The 27,903-nt window shown below is 36.9% G+C and overlaps 3 protein-coding genes across 4 annotated transcripts; all 3 read right to left on the bottom strand.

Annotated features, from left to right (window-relative positions):
* Positions 1–459: 459 nt before the first annotated feature.
* LOC112054028 (acyl-CoA Delta(11) desaturase-like) lies at positions 460–5,255 on the bottom strand. Its single transcript, XM_024093673.2, has 4 exons — positions 5,125–5,255; positions 4,351–4,556; positions 3,283–3,468; positions 460–2,193 (listed from the first exon to the last, which is right to left on the bottom strand). The coding sequence occupies exons 1-4, from the start codon at positions 5,245–5,247 to the stop codon at positions 1,929–1,931; spliced, it is 780 nt and encodes a 259-aa protein (XP_023949441.2). The 5' UTR covers positions 5,248–5,255; the 3' UTR covers positions 460–1,928.
* Positions 5,256–8,822: 3,567 nt separating this feature from the next.
* LOC112054029 (acyl-CoA Delta-9 desaturase-like) lies at positions 8,823–15,453 on the bottom strand. 2 transcript variants are annotated; one of them, XM_052886557.1, is made up of 6 exons: positions 15,240–15,453; positions 14,577–14,818; positions 13,206–13,336; positions 12,264–12,469; positions 11,093–11,278; positions 8,823–9,201 (listed from the first exon to the last, which is right to left on the bottom strand). In XM_052886557.1, the coding sequence occupies exons 2-6, from the start codon at positions 14,749–14,751 to the stop codon at positions 8,922–8,924; spliced, it is 978 nt and encodes a 325-aa protein (XP_052742517.1). In that variant the 5' UTR covers positions 14,752–14,818; positions 15,240–15,453; the 3' UTR covers positions 8,823–8,921. The 2 variants fall into 2 exon arrangements, with proteins under 2 accessions (XP_052742517.1, XP_052742518.1); XM_052886558.1 differs by lacking the exon at positions 15,240–15,453 and adding an exon at positions 15,196–15,237.
* Positions 15,454–20,206: 4,753 nt separating this feature from the next.
* Positions 20,207–24,104, bottom strand: LOC112054030 (acyl-CoA Delta(11) desaturase-like). The gene is made up of 5 exons (XM_052886701.1): positions 23,543–24,104; positions 22,119–22,249; positions 21,434–21,639; positions 21,131–21,316; positions 20,207–20,486 (listed from the first exon to the last, which is right to left on the bottom strand). Exons 1-5 carry the CDS (start codon positions 23,727–23,729, stop codon positions 20,207–20,209), a joined length of 990 nt encoding a protein of 329 aa, XP_052742661.1. The 5' UTR covers positions 23,730–24,104.
* Between the last annotated feature and the right edge of the window lie 3,799 nt (positions 24,105–27,903).

The following is a 27,903-nucleotide window of genomic DNA, read 5'->3' as shown; positions in this document are numbered from 1 at the left end:
TTTTGTCAGTTTACGCGTTTTATGATTACTTAACCTTATTATTCTTCTCACTTCTAACGTTAGCTTTATCTAGCTAACTACAGAGGATCCAGTTGGCAATAAAATTTTAACCTAATTGCTTTCTCGTTGAAGCTGACTTTGAGACGAATGAGAGGGTAGAAAGATGCAAAAAACGTTGACATTTTCGTGTGTTTTAATATTAGTGCATTTAGTGCATTCGTTTGATATATGTTTATTTTTTTAGCAAAGCAAAAGTAAAACGAAAACATCTTATCAAATAAAATCTTCAAAATTTAACTACGTTGCCTATTATTTAGATAGAGTAAATCTATTTGTAAATCAAGGTTATCGGCAACATGATATATGGTGATATATGGTGATGATGATATGGTGATAAGTCGGTGATATATAGGTAAATTTTAGACGTTTCATAAAGATTTAGGTTTCTCTGATATTCCACTGAAAATTACCACGACACGGGATTGGTACTGACTTAAAAATTAACACGATTAAGACAAAGATCATGTGTTACCCGGCCGTCACACACTGCTCTACTCGCGTAAAATATTTCCAGCCCATCTGATTTTAATAGGAATTTCACTTGAAGATAGAGGAGTTTACTGAGGCTACTTAATATCCCGGAATATTTGTGGCTGAAAATTGAATTTCGCGTCTGCGGCGTCGTTTGTATAAAATAAGATTTTACGGAAAAAAAAACCACAAGATATTTTATATTATTTAATGTATTTAGTAGTAAGTAATAATTTCACATAATTGCTCATGAGCAAAATAAAAATAATTGTTCATTTCACTTTTACTTTTAATGCCAAATTTTCACTTTGGCTGTTTATTTTCACGTTTTCACTGCCGCGTGGAAAACAGCAACAGTAAATGCTAACCGTTTCCAAGAAGCAGGCACATCTGGGTTATAGTTATTTCAACTTTCAACTCAAGGAACAAAACAGAAATGGCGGGTGAAAACCATTACGGTATACGACTACGAGTAGGTACCTACTTTTATTTATTAGAAAAAATATACATGAGTTTAGTAGGTAAGTAGGCAGAGAGAATTTTACATAAATTGTCATCGTCAATCACTACATTACATGTTATAGGAACCGTATCAGTCCACGATCCGGGGAGCATTTCTACAATTGATTACTATCAAGTTAATTTTTGATGACCTCGTTACTGATACAATTTGGGACGAGGGGAGTTCTTCAAAAATTGTTACTAACCAGCTGTTTTTTTACTGTTGCTTAATTAATACAATTTAACAGCCACATTGTCCTACATATTGCGTGGTACGTTATCTCGTTCCTATCAAGCTACCAGAATCAAGAACTTTCGTAAATACAAAAGTTGAGTGTCTCATCAAGATGAAGCTACTCACGGAAAATTCGTCGTCATCAACCCATATTCGGCTCACTGCTGAGTTCGAGTCTCCTCTCAGAATGAGAGGGGTTAGGCGAATAGTCCACCATGCTGGCCCAATGCGGATTGGCAAACTTCACACACGCATAGAATTAAGATAATTCTCTGGTATGCAGGTTTCCTCACGATGTTTTCCTTCACCGATTGAGACACGTGATAATTAATTTCTTAAAATGCACACAACTGAAAAGTTGGAGATGCATGCCCCGGACCGGATTCGAACCCACACCCTCCGGAATCGGAGGCAGAGGTCATATCCACTGGGCTATCACGGAAAATTAACTTGATAGTAATTAAATGTAAAAATGCTCTACGGAATCTGGACTATAAGTAGGTAGACAGAAATTTACATAAATTGTCATTGTCAATCACTACATTAAATGTTAGGAACCGTGTTTTAATAGGTACTCGAATAACAATGGACTTGTGATTGCGACTACTACAATTAATTTAACCTCAATTTTATTCCTCACAACCTAGAAACATTTGTGACTTTACTCTAATTTCGTAATCGGATAGTGAACTGGTGTTCCGTCGCCTAATCTATTTGCAATTGAGTTGATCATTTCAGGAGTAGCTTGCCGGAGGTCGTACGCCCAACCGATTTTGTGGAACCAGCCGATGAATGTTGTACAAAAATTGAAGAAGTCGAAATGCTCGGCAGCCTTGTAGTCAAATGGGAATGCGTGATGATAGTTGTGCCATCCTTCTCCCAATGTGCAGGTTGCCACAAAACGATTTTCTTTGGGCACAATATTTCTGTAACAACATTTCTGTATTAACGTAATGATATGATTTTTCCGATTTTTTCGTAAATTCAATATTGACTTCATCAAAATTGTGTTAAAGAGGAAATTTATCAAACACATTTTGTTAAATTAATAATTGATTGAATAAGTGGTGATTGTAAGGAACACGTCCCAAAATATGCAGGTCTGCGCACGCAACGCTAAGGCATAGGCATGGTGTTAGGTGCTAGCGGCTCTACAAAAGCTCTACATACATTCAACAGCTTATGTTCTTATCATAGGTAAATACGGTGGACAAGGGCAACCATATAATTTGGAGTGTGGTGGCTTTAGAAGAAGTATAAGTATTCTAAAGCCCAGACCCTCAGTCGTTCAAGCATATACCTTAATTAAGAAACTTTGGTACGTGTGATCTTCCAAGACCACCATGATTGTAATCACCTCATTTGCCTACATGGGTAGGGGCTAACACACTTTCAGTTTTCTTTCAGAAGATCCTTATGATTGGCGACGTCATTGCCCTTTATTTTGTTTAAAAATGAACTATTACTAAATATGATAAATTGTAATTTTCCTAAAAACAATTTTTGCAAATTATGTCTATTATAAAGCTGAAGAGTTTATTTGTTTGGTTGAACGCGCTAATCTCAGGAACTACTGGTCCGATTTGAAAAACTCTTTCAGTGTTAGATAGCCCATTTATCGAAGAAGGCTATATGTTATCCGTATCCCCGTATTCCTAAGGGAACGGGAACCACGCGGGTGAAAGCGCGCGGCGTCAACTAGTGTGTCTATACGTGCAATCTTACTTATAAAGGTCCCCGATATCTTATGTCACCTGGACGTGGGTTTTCTAACTCACGATCTCGGGGGCGTCCGGACTGATTCACTCAGGTCACGGTTACACCCTCCCGAATGGCACTCTAAACTGAGGTCCGAGTCTCATAGGAGACGCCCTTAGAAAGTCGTTCCGTCGCATCTTTATTTCAGCCTTCGGGTCTCATCAGGCGATGCTTCTGCGCTCGCCCAACCCCCGGTGACGCCGTTGTGGTCCCATATGGAGCCATCGGCTCTTAATCAACACGAAAATAAATCTTACTTATTATAAGGCCTGTATCCATAAATATGCGCCAGGCTGTTGACAGTCAGCTCACTGTGGAACATGCCGAGGAAGCGGATGAAGTATTGCCACGCCACCGCGCACTGCCAGCTCTCTCCCAGTATAAACACGTTGATGAGCAGCGGTAGAACGTAGCAAAATAGTATCTTCAAATTGATGAAGTTTCTGAAAGTGAAAATTTCAAAAAGGATATATTATACGTCTAGTTGTAACTAGACCTTATAGGCTTCTGTAGTAAAGACGATACTTTTATATTTCTCGACTCCTCAGTTCATCCAGAAACACCATAAACAATAATAACCTTTTGAAAACCTATGGAACTCTTTGAGTATCCATACTTTGAGTAAATGGAACAATCCATGTTTTGAGTATCTCTGCGTGATTGAATCAGAAATGAGCAGATATTGGAGAAGAACCAAAGTTACCAACATAGCTTATTGAGCTCCTGAATGCATGTGGCCATGATGTTTGGACGTCCTTATAATATTCTTTAAGAAGAGTCCTATGTCTGTGGTCGTCTATCGGCAATACACGCAACCATGATGTTTTTATTTGGAAGTCCTTATATTATTGTATAGTAAAAGCCATCTGTTGAGATCCATCAACTGATGATGATGATGATGATATACCTAGCAGCGGCGAAGAGTCTATTCAGGCCGATTCCCGCCGGTTACTTTTTAAAAAAGGTGCTGGAAGGGCGACCCCGCACTACAAAGCGCAGCGTTGGTCGACCCCCCACCAGGTGGACTGACGACATCAAACGAGTCGCGGGGATTCGCTGGATGCAGGTGGCTCAGTATCGTGATGTTTGGAAGTCCCTACGAATGGCCTATGTCCTGCAGTGGACGTCCATCGGTTGACATGATGATGATGATGATGACTTTTTAAAAATCCATGAATACATATTAATTATTGTAATGAATATAACTGTATGGATATATTAGAAAGTGGAGTTTGTATCAAAATTCCTTTCTTTGGGACGGCTTACCTTCGTCAAAATTCCATCGTTCGCCACTGATACGTAGTAAGTTAGACTTTGGTACTCACTTGTTAAAATATCTGAGTACAGGGTCGCCAGTAATGTCAGACATGTCGATGAGTTTCCCGGCTTCAAGCACTTGGTCGTTCTTCTTCAGCATCAACCACCCGATGTGCGAGAAGAACAGGCCGCGGTTGGCGTTGTGCGGATCTGAGTCCGTGTCGCTGAACTTGTGGTGGACACGATGGTCGCGCACCCATTGCTCTATGGAATTCTGAAAACGAGCTTTTTTAACTCCCAATTATTTATTTACTGACGTAGTAATTATTACAAAGAATATACGAAGTGTTGGACAATGTCAGATTATTCTTGTCCATGCATGAGGGTTATGTCCAGGTTTGGACGTTCGTCGCCTGTTAATGATGATGACCAACGGCTTAACGTGCTCTCTAGTCAGGAGATGTTCATCATTATCAATCCATATTCTGCTCACTGCTGAGCTCGATTCTCCTTTCAGAATGAGAGGGATTAGGCCAATAGTCCACCACGCTGGCTCAATGCGGATTTGTCAACTTCACACACGCAGAGAATTAAGAAAATTCTCTGGTATGCAGGTTTCATCACGATGTTTTCCTTCACCGTTTGAGAAACGTGATATTTAATTTCTTAAAATGCACACAACTAGTGTGTTGGAGTCTCCAAAAGTTGGAGGTGCATGGACCGGATTCGAGCCCACACCTTCCGAAATCGGAGAGGTCATATAGGCTATCACTGCTCTTAAAGAGGTTCTTAGAGAGAGAGAGGCACTGGTTAAAGAGGGTTAAATATTAAATGTAACTAACTTGGCCACTTGAAGCAAAGCACATGAGAAAGAACAGTTTCAGTGGTAATGTCGCTTTGTAAGCCTTGTGAGTCCACAGCCGATGCGCCCCGCCCGTGATACCGAAGCCAGATGCTATATACATCACTATAGCTGAAAAATTAATGATAAGTTTTTTTTTAAAGATTTTTTTTTAAGAAAGAATAAGGTACTTATGCTTACTTAAAGAATACTGGCTGCAATTCGGCGCTGGATAGCCAGGCTGATCCATTGCGCAAAAAATGAGCCAGCCCTTTTGTCACCAGTCGAGGCAACTAACCGCGGTGAAATGATTCGGTGAAATTTTTTGGCACTGCGACTCCATGGCCATGAAGACCCTTCTCCACGGCGCAAAAGTTTTTTCTATTTCTACTATCTAAATTTATATTATAAAGAGATTAAGTAAGATAAGTAATATTATTCAGTTATTGGTTTTTGTTTGTTTATTACAAATAGGCTCTGAAACAACTTGAGTGATTTTGAAAATTCTTTTATGTATTTTACAAGCTTCATTATCTATCACATATAAGCTTTATTTAATCCAGTATTACTATAAGAATAGAAACGACGCGGGAGGTAATATGGCCCATGCTACTTGCTTGTAATACAAGTTTCCATGGTTTAAAGAATACACAAATAGGCTTCGAAACGTAAATTATTTGTGTAACAACAACAAACAAAATAACCTCCTTTATTAGATTAATATAGTAAAACTTTAAAGATTATTATGCTAATAAATTATTTTCTAAATGTATCGTATACCAGAGATGTGCTATGCAACTATTCTGCGAAGATGTGAATTATACGCTACGAAAATATGTGACCGTTTCCGCCAATTCTAAGCCGCCGCAAAGTATCTGCGCGAGAAAGATGCGTAGCTCGAGCTTCGAGTATGCGATATATCCCTGCGTTGCACGTAGCTACCCACTCGCATAGTTATCCATAGCACGCATCCACAGCACGCATCTATAGCATGCATCCATAGCACGCATCCATATGCATCCTTCTATATAAAAAAACATCATTATCATCCCATATTTGGCTCACTGCTGAACTTGAGTCTCCTCTCAGAATGAGAGGGGTTAGGCTAGCTTAGGCTAGATTCCCCTGGAATCGGAGGCAGAGGTCTTTACCCACTGGGCTATCACGGCTCTAAAACCGTTATTTTTGTATATAAAACTTATCCTAAATTAATTCGTTTCCACGAGTGCTGAGCTATAACGTATATGATTGGTGGATATCAAACGCATCAATAGCAAAGTCTAACATCTCTGGTGGCAAAGCTCCCTAAAGGTAGTCCACCACGCTCGTCCAAAGCGGATTGGCTTCATACACGCAGAGAATTAAGAAAATTCTCTGGTATGCAGGTTTCCTCACGATGTTTTTCCTTGACACGTGATATTTAATTTCTTAAAATGCACACAACTGAAAAGTTGGAGGTGGATGCCCCGGACCGCGTTCGAACCCACACCCCCCGGAATCGGAGGCAGAGGTCTTACCCACTGGGCTATCACGGTTCTAATTGAATCCGTTTCCAACAGTGCTGAGCTATGTGCACCAATGAATATGATTGGTGGATATCAAACGCATCCATAGCAACGTAGCATAGCACATCTCTGGTGGAAAAGCATCCTAAAGGACGTCTATAAAAAGGAAATTACTTACCAAAAATAACAGTTTGCAATTTAACCGGAATAGCGTAATGGTAACACCAATAAACTGCCAACACATGATATAGGATTATGGCGATTGTACTCGTCCATTTTATTTGGTTCTGAAAGCCCAAACTCTTTTCAAATGCCCGAAAAATTTCACCTATCGACGGCAAATTTTTCACGTTAACCTCCTTCATCGTCACTTTAGCTTACACGAACAGAAAACTCTTTCTGAATATCGAAAACCATGCACACTCGTTTTGTATTGTTTGTACAATTATTCGTGTAACAATTTCGAAACCACGCTCCCTGATCTTTGTGCATGTTGGTCTATTTACACGTATTTAGAGTTACTTAATCGATGACGGATAGTAATTGAATTAATTGAATTGAATCACCGCAAATGTCCAAACAATAATTAATATTGTAAATGCGAAAGTTTTGTCTGTCTGTCTTTTCGCGGTTAAACCGCTGTACCTACAGATTTTGATGATTTTTGTATTTATAGAGTATATTTACCTTGGAGTAAAACCACTAAAAACATAGGATAATATAAATCGAAGGGAATATAGGTTTATTAAAATTGATGCATACGTTATAAGTTTCAAGCTCGATTTTGGCAGTTTCTGCGCCCAAAACACTTAATAATGCTGATGCCCTATGTAAGTTCCCTAAAGAAGAGATCAGTTTAGTCAATAAAAAAACAAATTTTGAAAAAGACCATCCTACTATCCTAGTAATATTACGCGAAAGTTTTTATGGATGTTTGTTTGGATGTTTGTTACTCTTTAAAGCCGCAACTACTGAACCGATTTGGCTGAAATTTGGAATGGAAGTAGATTTTACTCTGGATTATCATATAGACTACTTTTCTTCCCGCGCGGACGAAGTCGTGGACCTCCGCTAGTAATTTACAATTATATCATTCTCATTTATAAGTACTGATACTAAAATGTAAAAGACTATTTTATCCAAGCATTTTCGTCGAAGACGATCTTATCAAAGCAACATCCATGATCCATTACAATTTTTCGTCAATTGTCTACCTGTACGTACCTACTCAATGTTTTTTTTTAAATTGCTTAATTTTGTTTAAAATGCATTAGGAGATTAGGTAAGGTCTAAAACTATACAGATACAGAGGTGGTCGTACCTATTTTTTTTGGTCATTGTTTTAAATTTTAAATGCAAGTAGGTACTGTTCATGCATTTAAAAGAACAATGGTCTGGTGTTTGCTGATGGAATTCATAAGTGTCTACTAATGTAAACTATTACAGTTCGTACAAAATAATTTATTTATTTTTTTCAAACAGTGCACAAGGTCTAATTATGACCATAAACTAAAACATAAAACAAGAGAGAAATAGAGGGAGTAGAGTATAGAGTTGAAAAATAATCGTTTATATACTTAATTGACTTATATAATAAAAATAAATTACAACAAATAGATCAGGACATTTTACAAGGTTCTAGGACAAAAGTAATACATGATATCTTAAACAACTGAAAGACCCTGACAGCAAGCGACCCTTGAGATGATGCGATTCTAAACTGAAAAATTTGAAGACGCACTGCAAAAGTAAAATTTAATTGAAAATTTCGTAATTGCTAATGCATTAAAATCTTTTTGCCATACGTGATTACTTTAAGTACCATAATTAGGTAGTCTTTACACCAAATACACTAATTTTTATAACTATGTATGTGTACATTAGTCGTTATATTTTTCACTATCCTCCACCCACATCCCGTATGTGAGACGCTTTCCCGTCTAAGAAACATTTTAGTTGGGTCCCTGCGAAATCGTATTAAACGGGTTCTACTGTATATTTCATGTACAGAATTGACCTTTCTACAGATTTATTATAAGCATAGATTAGAATAGGCATCACGAAGTAATGCTAGGCGGTTCCGTGCTGATCGAGGAGTTGAGGAGGTTATTTTAGTCCGTGCAAGTCGGACATGCCCTGCCTTCCGGCAGAAGTCCGAAGGGATTTTTTCCTCCCAGAAAAAAAAAGATTAGAATAGGCATGTATTTATAATATTTATTTAATCCCAATTTATAAATAAGTTATTAAAATGAAAAGCTTCTTCAGTATGACAGTATATTTGGTAGAGCATTGCTTATTGGTTGTTATCGATTACTGATTTCTTAATCGGACAGTGTACTGGTGTCCCGTCTCCTAGCCTATCTGCAACTGAATTGATCATCTCAGGAGTAGCTTCACGCAGATCGTATGCCCAGCCAATTCTATAGAAGAAACGGATGCACGCTGTACACCAGTTGAAGAAATCGAAGTGCTCAGCCGCTTTGTAGTCATAGGGGAACACGTGGTGGTAGTTGTGCCATCCTTCACCCAGAGTGAAGGTTGCTACGAAACGATTGTCTTTGGGTACGATATTTCTGAAACAATTTTTAGTTATAAATTTTACATTTTGACGAATCGCGTAAGTACGCAGAAACAACAGTGGTGGCATACAAAACAAACTCTTGGCAACGTAGACAGAAATTAACTTTCCTGGTCACTTCTCTGTCTACGTTCGACGTTCGTTCGATTTTTAAATTTCTTTGCAGGCTAAATAACTAAAACACTAACTTTGACGAATGTTAGTTGACATGAAATTGAGATTCTATGTAGTGAATGTCATCCGGTGCCTACTGATAACATATAGATAGAGATGACATTTCTCAATTGATTTGATATTAAACAGGTTGTTAATAAAGACCAAAGGAGTGAATAGGTCAGCTGATAGAGCCGTAAAGCTTAAGCATGTAATAATTAAAAAGTCATTTTACCACCAGCCAGACCTGGACCATTACGAAAATCTCAATCGGCTTAGCCGGGGATCGAACCCAGGACCTCCGTCTTATAAATCTACCGCTTTATATTATCGAAATGACTTTGACAATGTCATTTGAAATCAATGGGCAGTGAGTTTTTTTGACGATCATCTAAAAGTCTTATTTAAAAAAAAATCCAATAATTAGCAAATTTTAAAATAACGTTACGTGTCTACCACTTCTTTATTTATGACATTTTACGTAAAATTATATTTAGGTATATAATTTATATCATTACGTTGGAAAAACAACAAAGATGAACGCAAAAACAAAATACGATAAAAACAATGTAGTGTTGTTTTTGTAGGTACTATACCAACATAAATAATTAATTATTTATAATTTACTAATTATAATTTAATTAAATATAAATTAAATTATAAAATTTATTTAAAATTTATTTTACAAAATCATTACTTCTCAAACAGAGGTGCTAGTTGAAATTGAGAAATTCTATGAACATCTTTATTCAGCCCATGCTTCAAAACCAGCGCCTCACCAAATCGCGTGTGACAAGCGGGCGAGATTAGTACGCCACTACACTGATGGCCTACCAGATATCGAAGAAAGTGAGATTGGCGTTGCCCTTGAACAGCTGCGGAATAACAGAACACCAGGTGACGACGGCATCACAGTAGAGCTCCTGCGAGGAGGAGGAACTCCTGTTGTAAATGCATTAACACGCCTTTTTAATATCGTCGTTACAACTACCAAAAGTACGATACCAAATGAGTGGACCAGGAGTGTTACTGAGCCACATCTACAAGCTGTTTTCGAGGATGATTACCAATCGCCTCTCCTGAAGATTCGACGATTTTCAATCTCCAGAACAAGCCTGGTTTCGAAAAGGGCACAGCACCGTAGATCACATCCACACGTTAACACTCTGTGCTTAGCGTTTGTGGATAAAAGCCTTTGACTCTATCGAAACCTTCATTGCAGCGATGCCAGGTCGATTGGGGGTATATTTACAAGTGTTGAAATGTTTGTACGACGCTGCAACAATGACCGTACAAGTTTAAGACCATCGAACACATACAATACCAATTCGAAGAGGAGTAAGACAGGGAGATGTTATATACCCGAAACTCTTTACTTGTGCTCTCGAAGATGTTTTCAAGGTTTTGGTCTGGAAATGTCTGGTGTCAATGTAAACGGCGAGTACATTTCACAGTTAGAGGATCTTAACAAGACATTTGTTAAGATCCCCCTTGACAGCAGCATCCTAGGTCCAAACCAAGCTAACATTTTACTCAGCAACTATTTAGTCACTAGCACCAGTTCCAGGCTTCCTCCTTAAATTGTAAATCATTGGAGTGAGATCATACGTCCGCACATTATGCCTGGAACGCGGTAGTCACGCACAAAAGAAGCTAAGGATACGACCGGTCGTAATGCTGTAAATTGAGTGGAGATCTAAGTAATTATTAATTTACTTATTAAAAAGTCTTACTTATTGTAAGGCCTATATCCGTAAATGTGTGCAAGGCTGTTGACTGTCAGCTCATTGTGGAACATGGTGAGGAAGCGGAGGAAGAACTGCCACGCTACCACACATTGCCAATTCTCTCCCAATAGATGGACATTAATAACGAACGGTATGATGTAGCAACACAGTATTTTTATACAGATGAAATTTCTGAAAGTGGAAAGTACATAAAATATTAAGTACGCATTTTAAATAATACTCGATCTGCACTGTCTTTTACAACAAACAAATTAAAAATATTGTGTGTCATTTCACACCTAAAAATAATAATTATTTTAATTAGCTTGTTTTAAAATTAATGAAAATAAAAACAAATAAGCTTAGAACAGTTAGATATAGTTAATATATTTTGAATATCATTAAAAAAAACATAATTTAATATCAAATGCTTATTCTATATGCGTTTTCTACCTTCATTTCTAATTTGTTTGTTGGTAAACAGTACTCATGGCTTTAGTACCAACCTTATTTTAAGAAGATTGGAACTAAAGCCATGAGTAGGAGGAAGGAAATTTTGTCAGCGCTTGGTCTCTTTCAAGCTTCATATAACAAGATATATCTGGCAATCGTAGGCTCTTAGTTCGTTGATTAGAAGTAAGTAGTAGTTTCTTAGTTAGTAGTTTTAACAAGAATCAAGGTTGTATGTAATGTGTTTATAATGTTGACCCATAACAGAAATCACATCAAACTGTACTCATCATTATCATCATCATTCATCATTATCAGCTTAGACGTCCACTGCTGGACATAAGCCCCTTGCATAGATTTTTTGCATAGATTTCATTTCATAGATTTTTTACATCGATTTCATTGCATAGCCTCTCCAAGCACAACAGTCTCGAGTCGGTAGCATCCTGCGGCTCCCTGCAATTCGCTTGATATCCTCGTTCCACGTAGTGGGAGGTAGACCATCGGATCTTTGAACTATGTGGCCTGCCCATTGCGACTTCAGTTTCGCGACTCGCAGAGCTATGTCAGTGACTTTGATTAGTCTGCGGATCTCATCATTCGATCACGCAGAGAAACTCCAAGCGTAACACGCTCCATCACCCGAGTGACTTTGAGCCTTCTAATAAGGCCCATAGTTAGCGACCAAGTATCGGATCCGTAGGTCATCATGATGAACTGCACTCACTTGTTAAAATATCTGAGTAACGGGTCGTCAGTAATGTCAGACATGTCGATGAGTTTCCCGGCGTTGAGTACTTGGTCGTTCTTCTTCAGCATCAACCATCCGATGTGTGAGAAGAACAGGCCGCGGTTGGCGTTGTGTGGATCTGCTTCTGTATCACTGAACTTGTGGTGGACACGATGGTCGCGAACCCATTGGTACAGGGAATTCTGAAATTAATTGAGAATTAAAACCTCAATAGCTCAACGGTAAAGGGGTCAGCCTCATCATCAGACCGAGAGGTCGTGGTTCGTACCCACTGGACTATTGTCGTATACTAACTCTTCACAAAATCTTTTTCGACTAGTTGGAGAGGAATGGAAATCCTACTAATATTATAAACGCGAAAGTTTGTATGGATGTTTGTTACTCTATAACGCTGCCACTACTCAAGCGATTTAGCTGAAATTTAGAATGGAAATAGTTTTTACTCTGGATTAACACATAGCCTACTTTTTATCCCGAAAAAATCCATGGTTTCCCGAGATTTGCGAAAACTGATGATTTTGATGATATGAACGTTTGTTACTCTTTCACGCCTCAACTACTGAACCGAATTAGCTGAAATTTGGTATTAAGATACATTATAGCCTGGTTTAACCCATAGATTACTTTTATCCCGAAAAAATCCGTGGTTCCTGAGTGATTTGTGAAAAAGTAAATTCCACGTGGACGAAGTCGTGGGCGTCCGCTGGTATTTAAAAGATACGGAAAATATTTGTATCTCTTCCAAGTTAGCCTGCTTCCATCTTACACAGCATCTTCACTTTATATCAGGTGACATCATAGTCAAGGGGTGACGTGTAATTGAATAAAAAAGACTGTCTGGTACTATATAGTCACTCAATTACATCAACCAAACACCAAAAGTGAAAACATAGATGATAGAATAAAGAAGTAACTAACTTGACCGCTTGTAGCGAAGCCCATGAGAAGGAACAGTTTCATAGGTAATTTTGCTTTGTACGCTTTGTGTGTCCACAAACGGTGTGCGCCGCCTGTGAGACCCAATCCAGTGAAGAGGAATGTGATTGCAGCTAAAAAAAATAATATAACCAATACATTTTATAAAATAAAGTCCTTCGCCGCGCCTGTCTGTCTGTCCGTAAGATGTATATGTTACGCTCAAAGATCGAAAACGCTCAGTGAGCGGAAAAATAGTTCACAAAGCGTTGTGGTCACAGTAAAACTCCACATGGCAAAATTCGTGTTATGGCTCGAATGAAAATTCACTATAGTAGGATTGAAATTACAAGGAAAACTATAACGGCTAATTAGCAATTGCTATTTAAAGAGTAATAGTCTTTTTTTTATTTAAAAAAAAATCGACCAACTTAAAATACGTAGTTGAAAATCGAAAACTGTATACTAATTCCGTTTCCATTTCCGTTCCGGAATTTAAAAAGATAAAGTTGTCAGTAAGATATACTCAGAAACTAGAAAGATTAAATTTGGTATGGGTTTATACTATATATATTAATTTCATGACGTCACGTGAACACTAAATCTTAAAAAAAAAGTTTAAGTGTTTGTAAAAATCCTTAGTTATTAATTAGTTTGACGTTTATTCCTATACATAAAGTAACATTGTGACGTCAGCCTTTTTTGACGTTTTTAAATTAAGTTATGTATTCCATGTACTATACGAAATTAATATTGTTTATATTAAATTTGATATGAATCAACTACCATATTACCTTGAGTGGTTTATTACAGTGGCGTCGTACCGCAACGTCTTATCAGTTTAAAGGTGGAAGGTTTTCCGGCAGGATCTTAATCAACAATTACAAAAATGATATTTCTAGTATACCCCTGATACTGTCTTGTTTGTTCAGTATGTGGTTTCGGATCACGAGGCCCTGAGTTCGAATCTGGGTCGGGATAAATGAGATACTGAGTTTTCCTTTCTTGTAAGAAATTTTTAGTTAAATTCTCAACCTGATACAGTGGCGCAGCTACCCAAAAACCTCGATCGATCGAATTGAACTTTCAAAAATTTCTCCCATTTTAAAAATAAATATGACAGGTTGCAACCTGACTTTAATCATGGCAACTAAAATAGACCTTTAAATCTTTTATTTTGTTTTGTTACTCATTAACTATCATTAAGTAATCATTGTGATTTATGTCGTTACTGTTTAATGACACGTTAAACTGTAATCAGTATGTCCAGTTCACAATAAATCGACATGTTACAATATCGCGAGTGAGATTATAAACTAACGAATTTTACAATTTAACGGTAACATATACACCAAATGTATGATTTATACTTACCAAAGATTACAGTTGACACTTTAACCGGTAACGTGTAATAGTAACACCAGTAAACGCCGATTACATGATACAGGATAATGACAGTCGAAGTTGACCATTTTATGCGATTCTGGAAACCCAAACATTTTTCAAATTTTTCAAAGATTTCAGCGACGTAAGGAAATGGTTTCTTCATATTCGTCACCGCCAGTTGTAGTCAATTTGGATTGTTAGATATGCGGTCACCGAATGGAGTGCTAATTCTGAAATTTTAAAATGTTATTTAGAACTTATTAAATGAACAACAATTTTTTTGAACATAACTTGATCTATAATTTATTTAGTTTGCTATCATCCGCGAATAGCCGACGAACCCATGCTACAACGTCACCCAGGTCCGACAAAATACTCTCTACGAACATTTCACCCCGAAACCACGTTGTAGAGTCAACATCTCCTGAGGATGCTCCGGTTTCGGGGTGAAACGTACGTGTAAAATAAATAAATTATTATATATTCATGATGAACTTCCGCAAAATAACGCCTGCTTCTATCCAATAACTTGATCTTTATAAATTAAATATTGTGGCCAAATGTTGGTTAGAGACTTAACTGGTGAAATAATAATTAGATAATATACCGATTAAAAATATTAAGAGATGTACTGATCTTATTTACACTTACGTAGAACTAAGAATACATCAGCTTATAAAGCGCTTGCTTTATAAGTAACTTTATAATAAGTTAATCTTCCCCACAACAACGTATTAGCGTAATTTTAATACTTAGAAACTAAATAAATTATTTAGCAAAAAATCTTGATTTTAATATCATATTAAAGACTCAGTCATGGTCATGTTGAGCGTAATATTAATAATATTTACTCTAAACGAGGAAGCAACCAGTGTCTAGCACACTGGTATGCGGGATTGGGTACATTTAAATGATTCCAAATTATGTTTCATTCGCTCATTAAACAAAAATTAATTAAATATTTTTTCTTCACAGAGTGTGATAAATCATTTATTACTTCTAGGGTTCAACAGAACATTTATAGGACCATTTTGTTGTAGTCCTATCTGTCTGTCAAGACTCTAGTTCAGGGTTTTTCAAAGGGTACGCGAACCCCTAGGGGTTCGCCATTTGACGGCTGGTGGTTCGCGTTAAGATTTGCGTAATGGTGGCTTGATAACTCATACGGAGTCATAATTTCATAATTAAGGTCAAAATTGTCCAAAATTATTTCTAACATTGAATCCATTTGCGTCAAAAAACAAGGACACCTTTCACATTATTATGGTACTTTATGTGTTAAGTTACCTTTTATTCAAACAAAAACCTTCTTTTTTTCAACAGTCAAATTTATTTTTTTCTTTAGGGGGGGGGGTCTTATTACGTGTCAATTGGAAATTTTAACAGGGGTCCGTGGAGTTAACCGTTTATGCCGCAAAAAAAAATCAGGGCCACAAGAAACGGCGTCCTGAATTAAGTTAACTACTTATGTGGAGTATCGTAGGAAATTATAGATTTTATATTATTTTTATAATGTACTAGCGGACGCCCGCGACTTGGTCCGCGTAGAATTTAGTTTTTCACAAATCCCTCGGGAACCACGGATTTTTCCGGCATAAAAAGTTATATGAGGCTATAATATATCTCAATACTAAATTTTAGCTAATTCGGTTCAGTAGCCGAGGTGTGAAAGAGTAACAAACATTCATAACATCAAAATCATCAGATTTCGCAAATCTCGGGCAACCATGGACTTTTTCGGGGTAAAATAGGCTATGTGTTAATCCAGAGTAAAATTTATTTCCATTCCAAATTTCCGCCAAATTGCTTCGTTAAAGATGTTCTGTTCGTCTTGTACATTGTTTATGCAGTAGTTTCTATCCCGGAAAAATCCATGGTTACCGCGATTTTAGTGAAAAACTGAATTCCACACAGACGACGATGCGGGCGTCATAAATATACCTTGCAATATGAATATACAACAACAAAAACCATTTATATTATGCATACAGGGATATTATTTTGTAAAGTCAAAATTAATATAACCGGCCAAGTGCGTGTCGAGCCACGCGCAGTGTAGGGTTCCGTAAATTAATTTAGTACTTTCTGTAATATACAAAAATACCTATACTATGGGATAGACGACGAAAAATTCTTCCTCGCTTTGCATGTAGGGAAGAAACCCCAAAAAAATACTTTATTTAAATTTTCTTTATATCACTTTATAGATGTAATTAATATACATACCCATACCAAGTTTTAGCTTTCTAGTTTTAACAGTCTCTGAGTTATTTTACTGACAACTTTATCTTTTTAATAAACAACGGAATTAGCATGCAATTTTCGATTACCAATTACGTTTTTTATGTTGGCCGACTATTAATGTTTATTAAATAGCCATTGCTATTTAGCTGTTATAGTTTTCCTTGTAATTTCATTATACATCCTACTTTCTTGAATTCCTCTATCGGCTAAACGGTTATTCACGTATCCACGAATAACCGTATCCGGTAGAGGGTGGGAACCCTTGACTCTAACAAAAATTTGCTCTTAAAAGCTTAATATTTTACAAACGGACCCCTAAATCGAAATATGTTGGTAGGAGACACCTCACAAGTTTCAATCCAACGATACCCTATGAAACCAACGACTAAAAACAATTCATTCCCACTTTACATAGGGGAGGTAAACTAAAAATATTTTTCAAGATTTTATTGTACTGTAGTTTGTTCACATTTTTAATACACACACTCATGCTAATTACAGGTTTATAATATTAATAGTCTCTGTGCTAAACCGCGGACAGACGGACATGGCGAAGCTGTAAGGGACTATGGAACCCTAAAAATGTTAGCGTACGGAGTATATTACAGCTCTTACTGATTAATTTGACTTTGATTTGACACCTTCGAATAATGTTAGTTCAGTGTTCGTTTAGTTGTGTTTAGTAGCCAAGTGTCATTTAAATGCGCACAATTTTTACATACGAGTACATATATCCATACATTGCTAGTTAACATAAATGCCTGTAAAAAGTGTTTTCGTATCGTGTAACTAAATGTAACCACTTAAGAAACAAAAAAAATATGTACGGTCGAATTGAGAAACCTCCTTTTTTTATGAAGTCGGTTAATAAGAAACATATTTATTTTCTTATTACCTACAGGCAGACACATAATATTATTTTAAAAGTTTATTTAAATAATTCTGTTAGTTTTTGTTAAATATAATTTAAGAACGAAAAATATTTTCCTAATAATAAAATAAAATTTTTTGTTCTGTAGATTCACATTAGATTACCTAAATTTATTCAAAAATAATTTACACTGGTTAACATTTGCTCTTTAGTACAAAAAAAGTTCTCCGTCTCCTATAAAAATGGTTGAGGTGTCATCCGATTCTTAGAATAGATGAATATCCTTTTATGTTCATTTTTATAAAAACAGAGCACCGGAAAAATATAGTAAAACAAGTCACAAATTCTTTAAAAAATCAAAGAAAATTCTTTTTGTTGACAAGTAGTTTGTCTATGTCTTGAAATTATTCTTTATTTTTTTCAGATTTTTAAATTAATATTTAGCACTTGAAAAAATTAAAATATCTGAGTGGTACCTTGGGCGGAACCCTATTTTCAGCGCAATATTTAATTAAATAAATATTCGTTCAGACTTCTTCAGGTTGCAGTTTTTGTTAGGAAAGGAAGGAGTTGCAAGATCCTGACCCAGTCTTAACTCAGAATTTTGCGGAAAATGTACAAGTACTAAAAATATCCAATTATTAAATAATTGTTTTTTAATAAATCATTTTTACTGTTAAACTCCGTAATAAAAATCTGAAAAAAAGTAATTAAATCCATTACGTTATTTCCTCGTAGCAGATATTGCTTACTTATTTTTTAAAAACCTTATTTCGACCTTGGGTTCGAGCGAGTTGCATGTGCCTGTGTATTTAGAAAAAAACCAATTGTCGTGATTGGTTTTTTGTAAATGCACAGGCACATGGCTTTATATCTATATATTTCATAATAAACTGCACATACTTTACCTTAAAATCAATAACTTAGAAGTTAGATTTATTTTTATACCCCTAAAGGGTAAAAAGGTAATATTTGTTTAATAGTTCAAAAAATCCAATAAAATTTTATGTAATAAATTCTTCTTCTATACTTTGTCTGGCATTGTCCTTTCCTGTTCTTTATGAATCTTTTGTCAATTGGAAATATCTTAAATATTTCTTGAGTTGTAAGTCAAAAACCGAACCCCTTTTTATTTTTAGTTTATTGTTTATAACTTTTGCAAGTTTTGAGAGCGGACCTTCATTAAAAAAAAAAACTATCTACATTCAATTCGGAATCGAATGACACCTCAACCATTTTTATAGGAGTCCGAGAACTTTTTTTGTACTACAGAGGACATGTTAATCAGTGTAATTGACGAATATACTATTCTAGCGGACGCCCTCCTTATGTAGGCGTCCACAGTTCGTATGTATCGGATGCATCGCACCAAAGGGATCTTTAATTTTACGGTAGATAATCCTCCTTCAGTCGTATTCCTCATATATGAGGGCCGTGACCACCTTATAGTTAGTAGATGTCCACTAAACACGGATTTAGCGACATCTACTAACTATAAGGTGGTCACGGCCCTCATATATGAGGAATACGACTGAAGGAGGATTAACTATAAACTACCTCCCTGCTAAATATAATTTTTGTGCATCAAACGGTTTTCGATCTTTCGTAATGAGTGACCTTTCGCTTTTATATTAAGATATATAGGTAGTTTATAAGATGAGCATATGATTCACATGGACCAATAGCCAAGACTTACTTCATTTTAGGAAGGCTGAAAGTATACCAGTCTTTTACGCTCCAGCAACAAACACAAACACAGCGTCTTCGCCGGCGAAGAAAAGGTCCCCGATATCTGACGTCACCCGGACGTGGGTTTTCCAACTCACGAATTTGGGGGCGTCCGGACTGATTCACTCAGGCCAATACACCTTTCAGGCCTTTCAGAATGACCCTCTAAGCCGAGGTCCGAGTTTCGCAGGACTCCCTTAGAGAGTCGTTCCATCCTCTGTCTTTCTTTCAACCTTCGGGCCTCATCACCATCAGGCAATGCTTTAGCGCTTGCCCAAACCTCCGGTGACGCTGCAGCAGTCCATATGGAGCCTAAGAAATTAACTCAAAGAGAAAAAAAGGTGGCAACCTACCACTCGTCCTTCTACGGATCATGCATCTACTGACAACTCTCTTCCCTGCTCCGACGCCTCTTTCCTCCTCGCAATACAAAACTCCCTTTCGTCCAGTGGTTAGCTTATGTTTTCTCCGATCTCGAAAGTCCCGAGTAATAATGTGTTTTCTTTCTTCTTGAGTTAAAAAAAAATTCAGTCCAGAGATGGGAGGTTGGTGGTATAACAACCCTGTGTCTCTTGAAGCCGTCGGTACCGGTAAATTGATTTGTTCAAAAAGACGAACAAAACATTGATTTCTACTCTCTTTTTAAAGTATAGATGATAATATAATGAGAGATAACAATAAAGGTTACATTCCATTGTTTATAAAACTTTATTTTTCAATTAATTTTATTAAAACTTATCTTAACTGATATTAATAGAACATTAACTAACATTGCTTATTCGTTATTTTGGATTACTGATTTCTTTATCGAACAGTATACTGGTGTCCCATCTCCTAGCCTATCTGCAACTGAATTGATCATCTCAGGAGTAGCTTCACGCAGATCGTAAGCCCAGCCAATTGTATAGAAGAAACGGATACACGCTGTACCCCAATTAAAGACATCGAAGTGCTCAGCCGCCCTGTAGTCATAGGGGAACACGTGATGATAGTTGTGCCATCCCTCCCCAAATGTGCAGATTGATGAAAAACGATTCTGTTTGGGTGCGATATTTCTGAAACAATATTTGGTTACTTTACATTTTGTTGAATTGCATGCCAGAGCCAAATAAACTGTATTCCTGTGTATCCTGGCTGCAACGTAGACAGAGAAGTAAACTTCTCTGGTCACGTCTCTGTCTACGTTCGACATGTTTTCATTTGCCCTGATAAACCTAGAGCCTGTGCAAGGTACACTTTCGTTATTTTTTATTAATCTGATAGTTTGTCAAGTTGTATATTTGACGGTGTTTAGCAAAAATAAAAAAAAAAATTATATTTGGACGACTGAGGTCTATACTTTTAAAACCGACTATCCAAAGTCACCATTATATTAAATTCCTTAACTTCTCATTACATTTAACTATATATTTTTTTTTTCTATAATAAGTTAGCCCTTACCTGCGAGTTCACCTAATGAAGTGACGACACAGTCTGCGATCTCACCTGATGAAGTGACAACGCAGTCTGCGATCTCACCTGATGAAGTGACAACGCAGTCTGCGATCTCACCTGATGAAGTAACGACGCAGTCTAAGATGGAAGCTTGGAAGAGGCACAACTTTATTCTACTTACCAGCATCGTACTCGAACGCTAAATAGCTTAGCGGTACGTGTTAGACATCTGTTAAGATCTACTTAACTTTTTAAATACTCTTACTTGTCATAAGGCCTGTATCCGTAAAAGTGTGCGAGACTGTTGACTGTCAGCTCGCTGTGGAACGTGATGAGGAAGCGGAGGAAGAACTGCCACGCTACCACACATTGCCAAGTCTCCCCCAACAAATGAACATTAATAACGAACGGTATGATGTAGCAACACAGTATTTTTAGACAGATGAAATTTCTGAAAGTGAAAAATGCATAAACTGTGATGAGTGAAGTCTAATAGCATACGTGTTCAAGCAAAAATGAAGTTTCATAAAGATTAACAGTAGCAGAAATCACATCAAAATACACACACTTGTTAAAATATCTGAGTAACGGGTCGTCAGTAATGTCAGACATGTCGATGAGTTTCCCGGCGTTGAGTACTTGGTCGTTCTTCTTCAGCATCAACCATCCGATGTGCGAGAAGAACAGGCCGCGGTTGGCGTTGTGCGGATCTGCGTCCGTGTCGCTGTACTTGTGGTGAACGCGATGGTCACGCACCCATTGGTATAAGGAATTCTGAAACGTGTATTTAGAGCATATTATTTATGCTTTTTGACCCTTTAGATCCCTGTTCCGAAAGTAATGATCGCAGATACCTGTTATTTCTACAAAAACAGACTCTTAATTACAATTCAAAAACTATCCCTAAATCGCGAAGCTGAAGTATTTGTAGTTCGAAGAGCCGATGTTAGTGTCCCAAGGTGCTGGAATGGCGATCCCGCACTAGAAAGCGCAATGTTGGTCAACTGACTACATTAAGCGAGTCACAGGAATTCGCTGGATGCAGGCGGCTCAGGATCATGATGATGGAAGTCCCTTCAAAAGGCCTATGTCCTGCAGTGGACGTTCATCGGCTGATATGATGATGATCCCTAGAGTCCGGATAGTCCATCTGCAGGGTGTTTCAGGAGCAAGTGAGGTTAGCAGTCGGGGAGACTGACTCACGCTTACACTCACCAAACGCTTAAAGTGAAAACATAGAATAAAGAACTAACTTGACCGCTTGCAGTGAACCCCAAGAGAAGGATTAGTTTCATAGGTAATTTTGCTTTGTACGCTTTGTGTGTCCACAAACGGTGAGCTCCGCTTGTGATTCCAAGTCCAGTGTAAAGAAATGCGAGTGCAGCTGAAAAATATCCATTCATCCATATCCAATCCATACTTAATCTATACTTATAACAAATCTGTAGAGAGGTCAATTCTGGACATGAAATATATTTCCAAAATAACTTTCAGGGGGTGATTAGTGATTGATACTGATGCCAAAAATGCAATCAGTAAAATTTTCGTCTGTCTGTCTGTCTGTTTCTATGTTCGTTATAGAAATAAAAACTATTTGACGGATTTTAACGAAACTTGGTACAATTATTCTTCATACTCCTGGGCAGGTTATGTTATACATATTATTTTCATCACGCTACGATTAATAGGAGCCGAGTAGTGAAGAGAAATGTTGGGAAAACGGGAGAAGTTACTCAATTTTTACAGCGATACTACGGGCTGGATTAAAGCGATCTAAGGGCTGACAAAGTCGCGGGCGTCCGCTAGTATTATAATAAATGCAAAAATATCTAAAAGTAATTTGAATAGTTTTTCAAATATACCTAGGGTGACCAAGTTATATTTATATATTTTTTTTCTATCCTGAATCAGTATTTTCAATGCTCTAGCCGCTGTAACTAAGATTTAAAAGATCTGATTTTTATAAAAATAAAAAATCATATTATCACACTATTTTTATTATTAATGTTTATTTGTTTTGTAGAAGAAGCTTCAAGTGCAATAATTATTTTTCTTTCATTATATGTAATAGGTTACCAACCTCAAAACAACCAATAAATTCGTAAGTTTAATATAATAATTCTTATAATTTAAATAGAAGTAGAGACATTTCTTAAAAAAAAAGAAAAGCGTCTTTTTTTCGAAATCGGTAAATTCTTGCCATATAACCTGATACAATTTCAACCTTCTCTATTTTCCAGTGAAAGTCCTATCAAAATCCGTTCACCCATTCCAAATACTAGCCCGGAAAAACAGAAAGATTGACAGACAGACAATAATTTTTAAGAAGCTTCATTATGTTTTAGTATCGTGTAAATAGCTACACATACTTGAAAAACACAGTTATTTAGTTTGTAACCATGAAAAGGTTGGAGGAAGTAACACCGGACGGTACCTAGTGCCGGACACTCGTATTATTTAACTTGAACACAGTTAGTGTTAATAAACATGAATAATAAGTATTGGATTGAATCAGGCGTTACTTTGCGGAACTTCATCATGATTATATAATGATTTATTTATTTTGCTAGAGTATTTTGTCGGACCTGGGTGACGTTGTCGCATGAGTTCGTCGACTTTTCGCGGATGATAGCAAAATAAATAAATCATTATATAATCATGAATAATAAGTACTTACCAAAAATTATAGTTGACAATTTTACTGGAAATGAGTAATGGTAACACCAGTAAAGACCGACTACATGATATAGGATAATACCAATTGCAGTTGACCATTTTATCCGATTTTGAAAACCCAAACATTTTTCAAATTTTTGAAAGATTTCAGCGACGGTAGAAAATGGTTTTATGTTTTCCACAGTCATTTGTAGTCAATTTGGATAGTTAGACATGCGATCACCGAAATTAGTGTTTATTCTGAAAATGTTAAAAGTTTAAGTGTTATTTTGTAGTCATTGTATGAAGGATTTTTTAAAATCTAATTTGATCGTAATAATTTAAAAGTTTAAATGAAAACCTCTTCTTTTTTTGAAGTCGGTTAAAAAGTGGCTAAAATCTTGACCTCTACTCATTATTTATCATTATCGCATCGATTTAGGGTTTAGTACTTACCTGGTGACAAATGACAATTATATTAAAATAAAATACCGATTATAAAGGCCAAGAGGACGCTTTACAAGAGTGAATCTTCTCCACTTAATAAAACACTAGCGAAGTTTTTTTGTAGGTACCTACCTATTACGTACATAAATTATATTTTAATGGATCATAAAAAAATAATAAAATATTTTTCTTCTTCAAAAACAAGTATGATTAATAATTTTTAGAGTTCCGTACCTCAAAATGAAAAAACGGAACCCCTAGAGTATCACTTTTTTGTTTGTTTCTCTGTCTATTCTTTTTTTTATTGTTTACAAGTTAGCCCTAGTTTTTTATCTTTTTTTTTTATTTTCTACAAGTTAGCCCTTGACTACAATCTCTGGTAAGTGATGATGCAATCTAAGATGGAAGCGGGCTTACTTGTTAGGAGTAGGATCAAACTCACCAGCCAGACCTGGGCCAATTAAGTAAACCTAAATGTGCCCAGCAGGGGATCGAACCCAGGACCTCCGTCTTGTAAATCCACCACACATAACACTGCGCCACGGAGGCCGTCATCTCACCTGATCTTAAGTGATGATGCAGTCTAAGATGGACGCGGGCTTAGGAGGAGGATGACATCGTACCGGAACGCTACGTCTGTTTGCCAAAACCGTTTGTGGAGGAACGCGTGGAACTCTTACTCCTGGCTGGAGCTGGAGAGTACTCTGGTGAACGTGGAGTAGTGGTACGAGTACTCTGGTCTACAGTACTGAAGCTGTGAAAAAAGAAAAAACATACTTCATACTGAATGTTATTTAAACGGGTACATACCACGATAAAACGACGAGATTTTTATTGTCGATATTTCGACCCAGTTGCATGGATCGTGGTCACGACGGGACTGAAGTTGCGAGCTGAGAAGTGAAGTCAGCTGTTAGGGGCAAAATCGATCTACCCTCTTTCTTGTTCTTTTTCTTTTTTCAACGACCTCGTGTTTTTGGCTGTTTAGGCAAACCACACTCACGACATCGCTTTTGTTTTTGTTGTTGTTTTTGTTTTTTATCGCTCGTATATACATATACGAGCGATAAAAAACAACGACCCGCAAAAGTCTGCGATAGCTGATCGCATGGGGCCTTGTGACTACGCGAGAACCTTTGCGTGCGAGGCATGCCTTGCTACGCCACTGTCATTAACAACCATATTCCGCTCACTGTTCAGCTCGTACTCTCTGTCTCCTCTCAGAATGAGAGTTAGTAGTAGTAAATAAGTAGAGTTAGGTTAGACCAATTAGGATTAGCAGACATCACATACGTAGAGAATTAAAAAAAAAAATTAGGTGTGCAGGTTTCCTCACGACTTTTTAGCTTCACCGTTTGAGACACGTGATATTTAATTTTAGAATTTAAACAATCGTGAGTGTTATTCATATTAATTAATTATGAAACACGGCTAAAACTCACGTGATATTAGGTCGGAGTATGCCCGACTACAACAATAATCAATTGATATTTAATTTCTTAAAATGCACAAAACTGAAAAGTTAGAAGTACATACCTGGACCGGATTGAAACGCCTACGCCACCCGAAGGCAGAGATCATATTCATTAGACTACATGGCTCAACAGGATAGTGTGATTTTATTTTTTCACACTTCACTTTTTCAAAGACCACGTGGCTTAAGAATTTATATTATGAAAAGGTTGAAGAACTACTTCTAATTAAGAAGTGACTATAACAGTTACGCCGTGACACCCACATACAAACACAAGCAGACATACATTCATACATAATTACATACAGATATTATAATTGGCTATGGAATAGTGAGGCCTTCTGTCACAGGCTCAGACCAATTATAGAAGGACCTGTATCGTACTCATAGTCACGAACAAAATTGTCTGTCATTTTCTGAAGAAAACGAACTTAGATTTGGTATATATCTTATTCTAAAGTAGAAGTTTTTGCCCGTTTTTTTACAGAATTCAATTACACATAAAGGTATTTTTAGGGAGCTCTTTAACCGACGAACACGATTACAACTATTTAACATCGATTCTATAGAGACAGTATTTATAATCGCATTAGATCGTTGATCATATACTTTGACAGAAAAGTAACGTCTAGCGAGGCAGGTCCTATACAATAATTGGTCTGAGGCCACAGGCAACATCATGCCCAAAAGAAGAATTCAACAATGAAATTTATAAAAACTTGTATGTTTAAGCAATAAAGATTTTGTATTTGTATCTCCTTTTTTCGTAATATCGCAGTTGTGATTCGCGCTCAGACTGCTAATGGGGCATTAAGCTTATGAAAGGAAAACAGGCATAGCGACGAAGTTGTTTCCGCGATACAGGCGTGCAATGTTGGCACTAACGAGCATCTTGAACGTTTTTCTCTTAGAGTAACTAACGTTTAACTAGAGTGCTATACGTGAAACGGCGCAGATTCATAACTAAGTAGATTTAATTTGCATGTTCATTCATTAGGTCATACCTTTAAATATGACCTAATGAATGAACATACAAATTAAATCTACTGTGGTTGTGGTGCTGATAGACTTGAGCATTCACTTTAACAGAACATCAAGCATTCGCCGTTTTTATATTTGTGTGAGCCAAGAATAGAGCCAAATATTGCTACGAACATCTTGAGAGTTCTAGCGAACGCTCTATTCGATGCTCGTCAAAGATATTCTACGCGGCAAAAAGCTCCAAACAAATCTGTTCGCTAGAATGCTCGCCAGAACGCTCGATCGAAAGCTCGCTAAAATATTTTCATATTTTTGTGTAACATTCACACGAATTCTCATTACAAGTGAATGCTCAAGTTCATCAGCACCTCTAGGTGATAATCGTCATCAGCCTATTTGAATGACATTAGAAGGCTAGGCCTGACTTTTTTTATATCGTTATACTACTTAATAACTATGTTTTGTATAACTCCAAAGTGCGAGTTTCGAATTCACCTCTATCTTTCTCTTTCTATAGTATCGTGTTAGACAGAGAGAGACAGAGGTGAATTTGAAACTCGCACTAGCGAGTTGTGGTGTACCACTACAATTTTATATCGTTATACTACTTTATAATTATGTTTTGTATAACTCGAAAGTGCAAGTTTCGAATTCACCTCTATCTTTCTCTTTCTATAGTATTGTGTTAGACAGAGAGAGATAGAGGTGAACTCGAAACTCGCACTAGCGAGTTAAACAAAACGTTTTTACAGAATAGCTGTGCGGTCAGCTCCGCACACTCCCAAGTGCCGTGCGGTCTGATCGTGAATGCGGATGACGTTTTATTTCTAATTCCTTAGCATGCGGGACTAGAAATAAATCACCCTGTACCACTCTGACCCACATTTAATTTATAGGGGCCTTGGGATTTAATTGGGATATAAATATTCTCCTTTCAAGTGAAAATTATTTATGTACTAGGTAACCATGTGAATATCATAAGTTACGTATTGATCTAAATTTGAATTCGACAATTTCAAAATCAAGTATCATGGTGGGTTTAAGCTCTATAACCCTATAATACAGCGGTTCCCGAATTCTTTTGACTTCGGAACCCTTTTTGTTTCACTATTTTTCGGCGGAACCCTAGCTTAAGAAAGAAGTAAACTAAAGACGGAAATAGGTTCACTTACGGTTCGTGGCTAGGTGGTAGCGCGCCAGAAGCATATTGGTTTCATACATTAAAATGGTTCGAGACATACTAGTATGCCGTGTCGTGTCACGTTCTGTTAAATATTTGAAAAGTATGATCCTGGCGCACCACGACACACCACGCTACGAAGTGCTGAATGAAACACAAGTGTGAAGAAGCACAAGTGATACAGTGTGATGTCACCATAGATTTTCACAAGCAATTCCATTAAAAATTAGTAATAAATTAAGTGATAAGATACGAACGATTAGTTAGAATGACGATGATGGCTGATGATTATGATGCATAA

The sequence above is a fragment of the Bicyclus anynana genome, chromosome 17 (genome assembly GCF_947172395.1).
Source record: "Bicyclus anynana chromosome 17, ilBicAnyn1.1, whole genome shotgun sequence".
Lineage (NCBI taxonomy): Eukaryota > Metazoa > Arthropoda > Insecta > Lepidoptera > Nymphalidae > Bicyclus > Bicyclus anynana.
Note: the sequence above shows the minus strand (reverse complement) of the source record. Positions and strands in the feature narration are given on the sequence as shown.

Excerpts from the sequence above, each read along its gene's own strand:
- LOC112054029 (XM_052886557.1), bottom strand. The coding sequence starts at position 14,751 with ATGAAGAAACCATTTCCTTACGTCGCTGAAATCTTTGAAAAATTTGAA. Across the intron at positions 12,470-13,205 it reads GCTTCGCTACAAGCGGTCAA|AATTCCCTGTACCAATGGGT; the intron begins GTTAGTTACTTC and ends AATTAATTTCAG. Across the intron at positions 9,202-11,092 it reads GGATATAGGCCTTACAATAA|AAATATCGTACCCAAAGACA; the intron begins GTAAGACTTTTT and ends AAATTGTTTCAG.
- LOC112054028 (XM_024093673.2), bottom strand. The coding sequence starts at position 5,247 with ATGTATATAGCATCTGGCTTCGGTATCACGGGCGGGGCGCATCGGCTG. Across the intron at positions 4,557-5,124 it reads GCTTTGCTTCAAGTGGCCAA|AATTCCATAGAGCAATGGGT; the intron begins GTTAGTTACATT and ends GCTCGTTTTCAG. Across the intron at positions 3,469-4,350 it reads GTACTCAGATATTTTAACAA|AAACTTCATCAATTTGAAGA; the intron begins GTGAGTACCAAA and ends TTTCACTTTCAG.
- LOC112054030 (XM_052886701.1), bottom strand. The coding sequence starts at position 23,729 with ATGACTGTGGAAAACATAAAACCATTTTCTACCGTCGCTGAAATCTTT. Across the intron at positions 22,250-23,542 it reads ATTGTCAACTATAATTTTTG|CTGCACTCGCATTTCTTTAC; the intron begins GTAAGTACTTAT and ends GATATTTTTCAG. Across the intron at positions 21,640-22,118 it reads GGTTCACTGCAAGCGGTCAA|AATTCCTTATACCAATGGGT; the intron begins GTTAGTTCTTTA and ends TACACGTTTCAG.